Source organism: Otolemur garnettii, unplaced genomic scaffold (assembly GCF_000181295.1).
Source record: "Otolemur garnettii isolate 467f Iridium unplaced genomic scaffold, OtoGar3 scaffold00105, whole genome shotgun sequence".
Lineage (NCBI taxonomy): Eukaryota > Metazoa > Chordata > Mammalia > Primates > Galagidae > Otolemur > Otolemur garnettii.
Window position 1 is genome coordinate 54,043 of NW_003852500.1, and position 12,992 is coordinate 67,034.

The window sequence follows — 12,992 nt, forward strand, 5'->3', positions numbered from 1 at the left end:
ATAATAAGCCTAGACATGGACACCAAGATTTCACACTTCAATGAGTAATATACATCAACAATACAAATCCATATTAATTTATTGTATGGCTAAAAATTATACTTCATCATGTTTAAGTTCATCTCTGACTATGAGGCCAAAGAAAGTCAATTGATTCCTGAAAATTTGTCTTTTTATGTACAGTAAAATTGCAAAATATCTTTGATGAGCAATTTTTGCCTTCCTATTTATAAAGAAATATGGTAGGCTTAGTGCACATGGAGCTGAACAGAGGTTAAAATCATACAGAAGGAAATAAAATACCATAACTAGCTGTAGAAGACACTACTGTGCTAAACTTGAAATTATCAGGAAGAAAAGTTAAAGTTAGAGTAGTTACAGAGAAAGGAATGATGGACTCAAAAATAGAAAACTGCATTCTTATATTCACCTAAAATAAATTTACATTAATGTCCTTATAGGGTGGTTGGTTTTGTAGGATGAATACAACTCACCAGTATATGAGATAAATAGGCATCTTCAACTTGTTTCTAACTGAAGTTTGCAAACATCAGGAAAATAAGAAAGTTACAAAGTACAAAGGGAGTGCATATCAGAAAGCATTTCATGAAGAAATGGCATGAATTCAATAAAGAATTAAGAGCAAAGAAATTGAAAGTCTAAGAAATTAATAGAAGAAGCCACATACACTTTAACAATCTGATTAATGAATCATAATTTTTCCCTCTGAGGCTAAAGCACTAAAACCACAGGTACTTCATGAAAAATGACCCTTTTTACTTCCCTTGGAAGAATCTTTTCAGAGCCCTCTTTATTTCTTTATTCCTCAGACTGTAGATGAAGGGGTTCAGCATGGGAGTGACCACCGTGTACATCACTGAGGCTATTGCGCTGGAGTGTGAGTTGTGGGTGGCAGCAGAACTAAGATACACTCCTAGGCATGTACAATAAAATAAGGAGACCACTGAGAGGTGAGATGCACAGGTGGAAAATGCCTTATACTTCCCCTGAGTTGAGGAGATTGCACGTATGGAGGAAACTATCTTAGAGTAAGAGTAAAGGATCCCAGCAAAGCTTCCACCACCTAACACTACAGCTACAAAATACATCACCACGTGATTGATAAAGGTCTTAGAACAGGCAAGGTGTATTATCTGATCAAGTTCACAGAAAAAGTGTGGGATTTCCAAATGCCTACAAAAGGACAGTGACAACACCATTAAGCTTTCTAATAAGGAATGCAGGACATGTATAACCCAGGACACCAGAACCAGCAGTGCACAGAGCCTGGGGTTCATGATGACTGTGTACTGCAGGGGGTGACAGATGGCCACAAACCGGTCATAGGCCATCACAGTCAGAAGGAAGTTGTCCAGTCCTACAAAGAGTAAGAAAAAGTACATCTGGGTGATGCAGCCTGAATAGGTAATGTCTTTTCTGTGTGTCTGCATATTTACTAGCATCTTTGGGACAGTGGTAGAGACAAAACAGATGTCTACAAAGGACAGGTTGGAGAGGAAGAAGTACATAGGGGTGTGGAGGTGGGAGTCTGAGGATGTGGCCAGGATGATGAGCAGGTTCCCAAGCACAGTGATGAGGTACATGGAGAGGAATAGACCAAAGAGGATGGGCTGTAATTCTGGATCCTCTGAGAATCCCACAAGATAAAATTTGGAAATTTGTGTCTTGTTCACTGGATCCATGTGGTTACTGTGACTAGAAAATAAATAGAAAGAGAACATGACATAAGTGTGCATAACAAACTGATTAGAAGTTTCATCATTTATATTGTGTACTAAAGAATTTAAATTTTTCAGTGAGATTAGCCCATATCACAAAATCCCCAAACCAGAGATGCTGGTGTGGATGTGGAGAAAATGGAACACTCCTACACTGATGGTGGGAATGTAAACTAATACGTTCCTTTTGGAAAGACATCTGGAGAACACTTTGAGAACTAAAAATAGACCTGCCATTTGACCCTGCAATTCCTTTATTAGGTATATTCCCAGACGACCAAAAATCGCATTGCAACAAAGATATTTGTATCAGAATGTTTATTGCAGCCCAATTCATAATTGCCAGGTCATGGAAGAAGCCCAAGTGCCCATCGATCCACAAATGGATCAACAAACTGTGTTATATGTACACCATGGAATACTATGCAGCTATAAAGAAAGATGGAGACTTTACGTCCTTCATATTCACATGGATGAAGCTGGAAAATGTTCTTCTTAGCAAAGTATCACAAGAATGGAAGAAAAAGTATACAATGTACACACCCCTATTATGAAACTAATTTATACCTTTGGGGAGAGGGGAGGGGAGAATGGGTGGAGGGAGGGGGATTGGAGGGATCACTTCTGAGGTTTGTCTTACAAGGGTACAGGTGAATCTTTCTAAGAGTAGAATGTGAACATTTTAAAACAATAACTAAGAAAATGACATGAAGGCTATGTTAACCAGTTTGATGGAAGTATTTCGGATTGTATGTGTACCCCAGAAGTGCATTAATGTACATAGTTACCATTCAATAAATAAATAAAGTACAGTTCATGTGCAAAAAAAAAAAAAGAATTTAAATTTTTAAGAAAAAATAATTATTTTTAAGTTGATAGATAAAGCTATAGTGTGTACAACATGATTTTTTTTTAAGTATACACATTATGGAATGGCTAAGTGTAGTTAATTGACATATGCATTAATTAAATAGTCATTATTTTCTTAGTGAAAACATTTTAACATATACTCTCTTGATTTTTTTTAAATGCAATTTATTGTCAATAACTATTGCCACCCTGTTTTCCAATAGATCTGTTGAATTTATTCCTCCTTACTCTAATTTTGTATTCATTGACCACCATCTGTCTTCTCCTTCAACTGCCCAGCCTTTGGTAACCCCATTCTATGAGCAGGTAATTTCTACATTTTATGTGTGAATATGGTCCCTCGTAGGAGATCCCTTGTTATCTCTAATTAGGAAATAATTTTCCACTCTCTGTTTTTCATGGATGGCATGTATGTATTCTCCAGTTTTTTATCTTCTTCTCTTTTGGGGGGGGGAGAAGGTGGGCCTGGGTTTGAACCCACCACCTCTGGCATATGGGGCCAATGCCCTACTCCTTTGAGCCACAGGCACCACCCTATTCTCCAGTTTTTGTGAGAAAATATTTCACTATCACAAATTGAATTTTGATACATTCCAGATACTGTCTAGACAATGAGTAAATAGTGTGATAAAACAAAAGTCCCTACAGTGTAATATTAAAGAAAGCGAACGAGTAAAACAAACAAACAGAAAAACTCCATGTCTCACCATCCCAAGTCCCTCACACCTGTGGTCCAGCACTCTGCCACTGACTTGCTAGCCATGATATGCCCACTGGACATTGGTGGATTGGATGTTCACAACCCTTCCACCTATGTCCACTGCCTACATAGCCACCACCATGTGGAGACCAGGCCAGAGCAATCTCTGACAGCACCCACATCCACAGAGAGGAACTTTACCAACTCTCAATGTGAGTTTCCAAAAGTGGCTTGAAAACCAACCTTGCACCCAACAGGTATACCATAAAACTGCTCTAAAAAGTGAAAAGAAACCAGGAAAGACCTCTGGCAACATAAAGAAAAAAATCCAAGACACTTATTGTCATTTGATCTTTGATAAGCCTATCAAAAATATAAACTGGCGGAAAGATTCCCTATTTAACAAATGGTACTGGGTGAATTGGCTGGCGACCTGTTGAAGACTGAAACTGGATCCATACCTTTCTCCTCTGACAAAAATTGACTGTCACTGGTTAAAGAACTTAAACTTAAGACATGAAACTATAAAAATTCTTGGAGAGAATGCAGGGGAAATACTTGCAAAAATTGGCCTGGGAGAATACTTTATGAGGAGGACACTCCAGGCAATTGAAGCAACATGCAACATCAAAAATACATTACTGGGATCTGATCAAATTAAAAAGCTTCTGCACTGCCAAGAACACACAAATAAAGCAAATAGCCCTCAGAATGGGAGAGGATTTCTGCAAGCTATATTTCTGACAAAGGTCTAATAACCAGAATCTGCAGAAAACTCAAACTTTAATAAGAAAAAATCAAGTGATCCAATTTCATTGTGGGCAAGAGACATGAACAGAAGCTTCTCTGAAGAAGACAGGCTCATGGTCTACAGACACATGAAAAAATGCTCATCATCTTTAATCATCAGAGCAATGCAAACCAAAACCACTCTGGGGTACCATCTAACTCCAGTAAGAGTAGCCCACATCACAAAATCCCAAAACTACAGATGTTGGTGTGGATGTGGAGAAAAGGAAACACTTCTGCACTGCCGGTGGGAATGCAAGCTGGTATGTTCCTTTTGGAAGGAACTTTGGAGAACCCTCAGGGATCTAAATGTAGACCTGCTGTTTGATCCTGCAATTCCTCTTCTAGGTCCAAAAGACCAAAAATCATTTGGCAACAAAGATATTTGCACCATATTGTTTGCTGAAGCTCAATTCATAATTGCCAAGTCATGGAAGAAGCCCAAGTGCTCATTGACCCATGGATGGATTAATAAATTATGGTATGTGTATACCATGGAATACTATGCAGCATTAAAATATGGAGACTTTATCTCTTTTATGTTTATATGGATGGAGCTGGAAAATATTCTTCTTAGTAAAGTATCTCAGGAATGGAAAAAAATATATCCAATGTACTCAGTACTACTACAAAACCAATTTATAATTACTCACACTTTTGTATGAAAGATGGATCACAACTATAGCCTAGGATGAAGGAGGGAAGGGGAGGGGGAGGAAAAGGGAGGAGTGTGGGTCGATAGAGAGAGGGTTAATGGGGGACCACACCTATGGAGCATATTGCAAGTACAAATTGGATCTATCAGGTATAGAACACAAATGTCTTAACACTGTAATTGAGTAAATGAAGTGAAAGCTATGTTAATTAGTACAATGTAAGCACTCCAATTTGTATAAATAATCAACACATTGAATTCCATAATAGCATAAATGTATTCATGATCTATGTACAAATGACTTAATAAAAAAAAGAAAAAAATTAAGATAGGTTAATAACCCTAAAGGATCATAATAGATCTACAGCAATAGAAAGAAAGAACACAAAGAAATTATTATTAAAATGTCAGAAATAGAATTCAGAATATGGATGGCAAGTGAGATGAATGAGATTGACGAGAAAGTTCAAAACCAACACAAAGAAACCAAAAAACATTTTAAGACTTGAATGAAAAAGTCACTAAAGAGATAGACAACATAAGAAAATAATGGAACTTAAAGAAATGAAAGAGTCATTTAGGGAGTTTTAAAATATAAGAGAACACTCCAACAACAGGCTGAACTAAGCAGAAGAAAGAATTTCTGAGCTGAAAGACAAGGCTTTCAAGTTAACCCAGACAATCAAAGAGACAGAAAAAAGAATTAAGAAAAAATGAGCAACCAATCAGTAAATTATGGAACTACATACTATAAGAAAATATATGATTATAGATATTCCTGAGGGAGAAGAAGAAAAAGCGAAAAGCTTAGAAAACCTATTTAAGGGAATTATTGAGGACAACTTCCCTGCTATCACCTAAAATTCAGATATCCAGGTATAAGATGGTCACCAAACACAGGGAAATTCATAGCAAATGGGACACCTCCAAGACATATATAGTCATTAACCAGGACACAGTCAAAGTGAAGGAGAAAATTCTACAGTCTACAGGATGAGAGCAACAACTAACCTACAAGGGACACCATCAAGCTAACTGCAGAGTTATCAGTGGAAATCTTACAGGCCAGAAGGGACTGTAGCCCCATTTTTGGTCTTCTTAAGCAGAACAACTTCCAGCCAAGAATTTTGTATCCTGAACACCTAAATTTCAAATGTTCCAAGGTAAGCAAATACTAAGGGAATTTGTTACTACTAGACCTGCCCCACAGGAAATGCCCCAAAGTGCACTATACATGTAACAGAGCAATAGATACACACCAGTGTAAAATCACCTGAAAGTTAGAGGTCACAATTCTTATGAAACAGTAGCACAAGAGAGAAACAAAACAAGAAGGTATACTTCAACATGAATAGCACAGTATCCCACATACCAATATTAACACTGCACATAAATGATCTTAATGCTCTACTTAAAAGACATAGACTGGCCTGGGTTCAGGGGTGCATGCCTGTAATCCTAGCACTCTGGGAGCCAAAGGCAGGAAGACTGCTTGAGGTCAGGAGTTGGAGACCAGCTTGAACAAGGATGAGATCCTATCGCTAACAGCAACACCAAAAAAAAATAATAATAATAATAATAATAATAGAAAAATTAGCTGGGTATGGTGGTCTGTACTGGTAGCCCAAATACTTAGAAGGCAAGAGAATCACTTGAGCCCAGGAGTTTGAGGAAAACCAAGAGCTATCAGGTATAGCCAGTCTCATAGCAGATAAAGTAGATTTTAAATCAACAATGGTTAAAAAAGACAAAGATAATCATTACATAATGATAAAGGAAGCAATTCAGTGAGAAAATATAACAATAGTAAATATATATGCACCTAATACATTATGAACACATACATTACATTGTACTGTCTTCACCATTATGTTGAAAGATCCAAATAAGCAGGAATGACACCTTTTTGTTTATGCTGGCATTTTCATGAGTGCATCGAATGTCTGTGCATTCATGTGTGTTATGAAATAAAAATAATGTCAGGGGAATAAAACCAGGCTAAATATAGTGATGTCAAAGCAACTCAACAAAAATGAATGGAATCTCAAAAACTGAGGTATGTAATGAGAAATATAGTATATAATAATAATAATTTATGTGACAAATTGATAAGGCATGTAATTGGCAAAGACCTAGACATAATTTTTATGATATATAGTGTTCCTAGAATGTTCTGGACCAGAAGATACTTATTGTCTGTTACATGTAACAGGAAAATAAGTCTCAGTATGTACTGACATTCAATATATAAGTAGGTGTATTTCAGTTTTGTTAGAAAAGGCTATATTAGTGGACAAAAGCAGGTATAAATGTACATCTACCAGGAAGAAAATAAACTATGCTCCATGTTTTATATTTTACAAAGAACTAGCAGGTTTAAGGACCACACAATACTTTTTGGATGAACTAGAAAACTATGTTAAAAATGTACATGTAAGCAAAGCATCTTAATGAAGGCAAGAAACACATAAGTAAGTAGACATATTTAACTAAACAAAAAGTAGGACCTTTTATGTCCCAATATGTTCCCCCAGAAAACCAAGGGAGAAACAATAATCTGTAAACACCATTTGAAATGCTCAGAACAGAAAAAAAATGGTGTATCATTATATATAAATCATAAGAGTGGTCATATATAGGAATCTTTGTTCATACCCAGTAATATTTTAATATAACAAGATTCTTCTCTTTCAAACACATCAGCTATCATGTTGAGGGGGATTGAAACTTCTAAACCAGTAGCAAAGGGCTCCCCTCTAATTTTGCTGGCAGAAATGTAAAGTGTTACAAGATCTGGGGAAAACAACCTGTATACTGCTATAAAGATTGAAAATACAGATATTCAGTAAATCAAAGTTTCTTAATTCCAGTACCACTCAAATTCTGGTCAGATCATTTTTTTTATTTGTCCTGTGCATTTTGCTATGTTTGTCAGCTCCCCTGTTCCCTAACAACCCCTCCCCAGGGTGTTAGCCAAACACACCATTGTTAAATGTCCCCTAGGTCTCAAACTCAACCACAGTTGAGAACTACAGTTTTAATTTTAAAATCCTCCCTAAAGAAAAAAAATCCCAAAATATTTTTATAGCATTGGTATAATAAGAAAGAAAAGCAGCTTAAAAAACACAACAAAAGGCTTGGCGCCTATGGCTCAACTGGCTAAAGCGCCAGCCACATACACCTGAACTGGCGGGTTCAAATCCAGCCTGGACCCGCCAAACAACAATGACGGCTGCAACCAAAAAACAGCCGGGTGTTGTGGCGGGCGCCTGTAGTTCCAGCTACTTGGGAGGCGGAGGCAGGAGAATCGCTTGAGCCCAGGAGTTGGAGGTTGCTGTGAGCTGTGATGCCACGGTTCTCTACTCAAGGCAACAGCTTGAGGCTCTGTCTCAAAAAAAAAAAAAAAACACAACAAAATACAAAGAACATCTATGATACATGGTATGTATGTGACACTACTTGTGCATTTATATAAACACTATATGAATGCATATGTGTGCTACTATGGACAGTGAAGTTTTAAAAGAAGCTACAATATTGTGGAACAAAGTGTATGCATGAGGATACAGAGAGATTAATTATAGTAAGTTCCAAAGAACTCTATGAAACAACATAGGATGAAAATCTGAAGAACTTCATAGAAAGATATGAAATAGTAATAATTTACTGACATCAAAATGGAGCACTAATTTAAGATCAAATCATCCATGTCCTGGAAATTAAAGAATATAACATGAAATCTGTTAAGATATGGGGAAGAAGTAATTCTAATGTTGCAATTTCATCTTATATAAACACCAATGAATTCAAATATACTTACAAAACATAAAGGACATATTTAGTCAGACAGTAAAGAGTGACTTTAAAATTAGGGCCAAAAATGATGAAAAATCTAGAAGTATATTGAATACACAAAGCCAGAAAGCATAATAAGGAATAATAGAAGTATGAAAACAAGTTGAAAATGCATATGTAAAAAGCGATTTATTTTGCCAAATGATGCAGAAGTACTCTCTAAATTTATAAAGCAATGCAGGGACATGATCAATGGATGAATCTGGCACACAAGATTCACAAACTTTCACACATTCCCTTCAAATACATTGATTTTCACATAAAAGAACTAAAGGACAAATGCCAAAATTGGTGAAAACCCTAATTCTTAATATTTTTTAAAAAATGAAATAAAAATTGTGTAGAAGCTTTTCAGCTTAAGTCCTATTTCTTAATTTTTGTTGTTGTTGCAATGGCCACTGAAGTCTTTGTCATAAAACCCTGCTATTAAAAGAAATAGAGACTTGACATCTTTTGTAATAAACTGGATAGAGCTGGAACACATTCTTCTTAGTAAAATATCACCAGAATGCAGAAGCAACATTCTGATGCACTCAATTCTAAAATGAAGCCAGTAGATGGGCTAATACCCACATAAGAGAAAAACTCAAATCAATTCAAGGTGAAAGGCTGGGAAATGAGAGTGGGGAGAGAGGAGGAGGAGGGTTACAGTGTATGGCACATCTTTGGGGCAGAGACACAACTATAAGTAGGACTTTACCTAACAAATGCAAACAATGTAACCTAATTCTTTGTACCCTCAATGAACTTGAAACAATAAAAAATAAATAAATAAAATAAAAATGAATAAATCAACGTAAAAAAATATTAGTGGCGCCTGTGGCTCAAAGGAGTAGGGCGCCAGCCCCATATGCTGGAGGTAGTGGGTTCAAATTCAGCCCTGGCCAAAAACTCGAAAAAAAAATACAATCAAAAACTAATACAAGTATTCTTAAGCCACTAAACAAAAGCAAAAACATGCACAGACTATTTGCAATAGAGTGGTAAATGTCTCACAAACATAAAAATATGTTTGGCCTCACTAATAAAGAAATAAGTGCAAAGTAAAAGTGCTTAGTATATCACTTCTCACCTTTTAAAGTAAATTTTTATTTTATTTGAATACCCAACATGAGAGAAGGTAATGCAAAATGTTTACCTAATAAACTGTTTATGTCAGGTAATATTTGGGAGAAATTCATTGGCATAAATCTTTCTTACTAATATGGAAACACATTCAAAAATATTCCATCTTAAAAATGAAAAATATCTTCCCTGTCTTCAGTTTATATCTCTCCACAACTAATATCCTATTTCTCTTCTCCACAGGGCTGTCCAGAAAGTATACAGCCATAAATGTCTCCAGTTTTCATATTACAGACATGAATGGCCGATACTTTCCAGACAGTCCTCATATGTTCTATTTTTACTCACAGTATTTTAAACTTCCCATTTAAAAAATATAATTGGTGGTCCGTTACCATTACTTATCTGTCAGATATTGCCCTCCATTGCTGGGTTCAGTGCTCATGTCTCTTTTTAGCACCATAAATAAGTACATGAATCAATTAATTAATAAAGGAAATAGGCAAACAAAGGCAATAATCTCTCTACTCTAGGCAAGCTAGATTGGCTCTAAAGTATATATATGTTCATGGCTTCCATTCTCCCTGACCCTTTCCTGGAAAACCTGCTGGGCTCTCAGACTCACCTTGATGAGTTTTCTGAAAGGAAGATCTCTATGTGAAAGTGAGAATTCCTCCCTGTATGGCTGATGATGAAAACTCTAAGGCAAGGCAGGAAGAAAAAATGAAACATCAGACCCTAAACTGGATCTAGAACTTTAGAAGAAACAACCAAATTCCACCCAGCCCAAGGCTACATGTGCCTAGAGACAAAAGCAGAGACGATACATACCACTTTGTATATGTGCTTACCTCTTGTTATTCCAACTCTGAAAACATCTATTCCTCTGGGGCATTGCTCTGCACCAAAAGGAGTATTTTTCCTGAATTTGTTGCTCCCAAGACACCAAATTAATTGTGGGGTGAATCCAATCTTTATTACTTCTTCTCCTTGAACTTGCTTGCCTTCCAGAGATCTAAACTCCTAACACCTTATCCTAATCCTGAGTGAATGTTTTCCCCAAAGTCTAAACTGAGGTACTCATCTTAACTAGATCCCTCCGATCTCCAAAGCATTGGCTTGTCATGAGAGTACAACCCTTGACATCTGGAGAGAATTGGTATTTCCCTTTTCTGCAAGGGATGAACTATTTTCTCTTGATATCAAACTGTAGGTACTTTTGGCTTCATGAGGCTTTTGCCAAAAGGTGTGGATCAAGTTATAAAGGTAGGTTCAAACCCAGCCCCGGCCAAAAACTGCAAAATAAATAAATAAATAAAAACCTATATTCATACTTATATCTCAGGTTAACAGCTCTCATTTAGTCCTTCATTTATAAAAGTTTGCTAATTGCAAGAGATATATTTAGACTGTTTTATGCAAATTGTCCTGAGATTAGCACCTTATAAGAATTATCTGATAAATTTTTCAACATTTATTATTTATAAGAACAAATCAGTACACATCACTTTACCAGACTTGAAGCTATACTATAAGACTATAGTAACCAAAACATCATGGCTAAAAACAGAGGCATAGACCAATGGATCAGAGCAGAGAACTCAGTTATAAAACCATCCTCAGGGCAGTGCCTGTGGCTCAAAGGAGAGGGCACCAGCCCCAAATGGTAGGTTCAAACCCAGCCCTGGCCAAAAACTGCAAAATAAATAAATAAATAAATAATAAAATAAATAAAACCATCCTCCTATTGCCATCTGATCTGTGACAAAATAAAGAAAAACCTACATTGTGAAAAAAATTCCCTTTCAACAAGTGGTGCTGGGGAAATTGGTTAGGCACACATAGAAGACTGAAACAAGATCCACACCTCAGACTACTCACAAATATTATTTCGTGATGGATAACAGACTTAAACCTCAGACATAAAACTATAAGAAATCTAGAAGAAAATGTTGAATAAAACTCGTACACATATCAACCTAGGCCAAAAATTTATGAAGAAGACTCTAAAAGCAATTAAAGCAACAAAAAAAATTAACAAATGGGACTTGATTAAATTTAAAAAGCTTATGTACATCCAAGGAAACAATCAATAGAGTGAACAGACAACCTGTAGGATGGGAGAAAACACTCACATGCTATACATTTGATAATGGCTGATAACCAGAATCTACATAAAACTCAAATCAGCAAGAAAAGTATCAAATGACCCCACAAAAATGTGGGCAAAAGACATTAAAAAGAAGCTTTTTAAAAGAAGATAGACTATTGGCCAATAAACATATAAAAATGCTTATCATCTCTAATCATTGGGAAAATTCAATCAAAACCACAATGAGATTATTATCTAACCCTAGTGAGAATGACATTTATCAAAAAGTCCCAGAACAACAGATGAGACCATGGATGAGGAGAGAAAGAAACACTTACACACTTGCATTAGTTTGCAAACTGATACGACCTTGTGGGAAGTAGTATGGAGATACCTCAAAGAACTAAAAGAAGACCTACTATTTGATCCAGGAGTCCTGCTATTGAGTCAATGCCCAAAGGAAAAAAGTCCTGTACTTGAATATTCATTGCATCACAATTCATAATTGCAAAGATGTAAGATCAACCCAAGTGCCCATCAATACATGAGTGTATTGATAAAGTGTGGAATATGTATACTATGGAGTAATAATCATTAAAAAAAATGGTGATCCTTTTGTTAACAACCTGGATGGACTGGGGACCATTCTTCTAAGTGAAATATCACAAGAATGGGAAAACAAACACCATATGTACTCACTATCAAATTGGAACTAATTGATCCATACTCACGTGCATGTATGTAAAATAGCTGAAACCAAGCAGGTGGAAGGGAGAGGAGGGACAGGTAAACTCACACCTAACAGAGACAATGCATACTATCTCAGTGATACACACACTTACAACTTTGACTAAAACTGCATGAAAGCAATCCATGTAACCAAAACTTTTATACACCTATAATATCCTGGAAAAGGAGGAGTAAGAATACCATTCTTCCATTTAAGTTTTCAATTTAATTTTTCTTTAGTGTAAAAAACACTTGAGCCTCTAATAAAAATCTTGCACTACCAAAAAATGACAGATAAAATCGCATGAATTTATTTAGTATGTGTACAATATGATGTTTTGAAGTAGAGACACATTGTCAATGGTTAAATATAGATAATTGATATATGCATTACCTCACATAATTATTTTTGTGGGGAAATCAATTAGCATTTACTCTCTTAACAATTTTCAAGACTACAATGGTATATCATCACTAAATCTAATTGCCTTTCTGTAC

The 12,992-nt window shown here is 36.0% G+C and overlaps 1 protein-coding gene across 1 annotated transcript; it reads right to left on the bottom strand.

The window, feature by feature from the left end:
• Window positions 1-776: 776 nt before the first annotated feature.
• LOC100962806 (olfactory receptor 7A10-like) lies at window positions 777-1,703 on the bottom strand. Its single transcript, XM_003796497.1, has one exon. The coding sequence runs from the start codon at window positions 1,701-1,703 to the stop codon at window positions 777-779; it is 927 nt and encodes a 308-aa protein (XP_003796545.1).
• Between the last annotated feature and the right edge of the window lie 11,289 nt (window positions 1,704-12,992).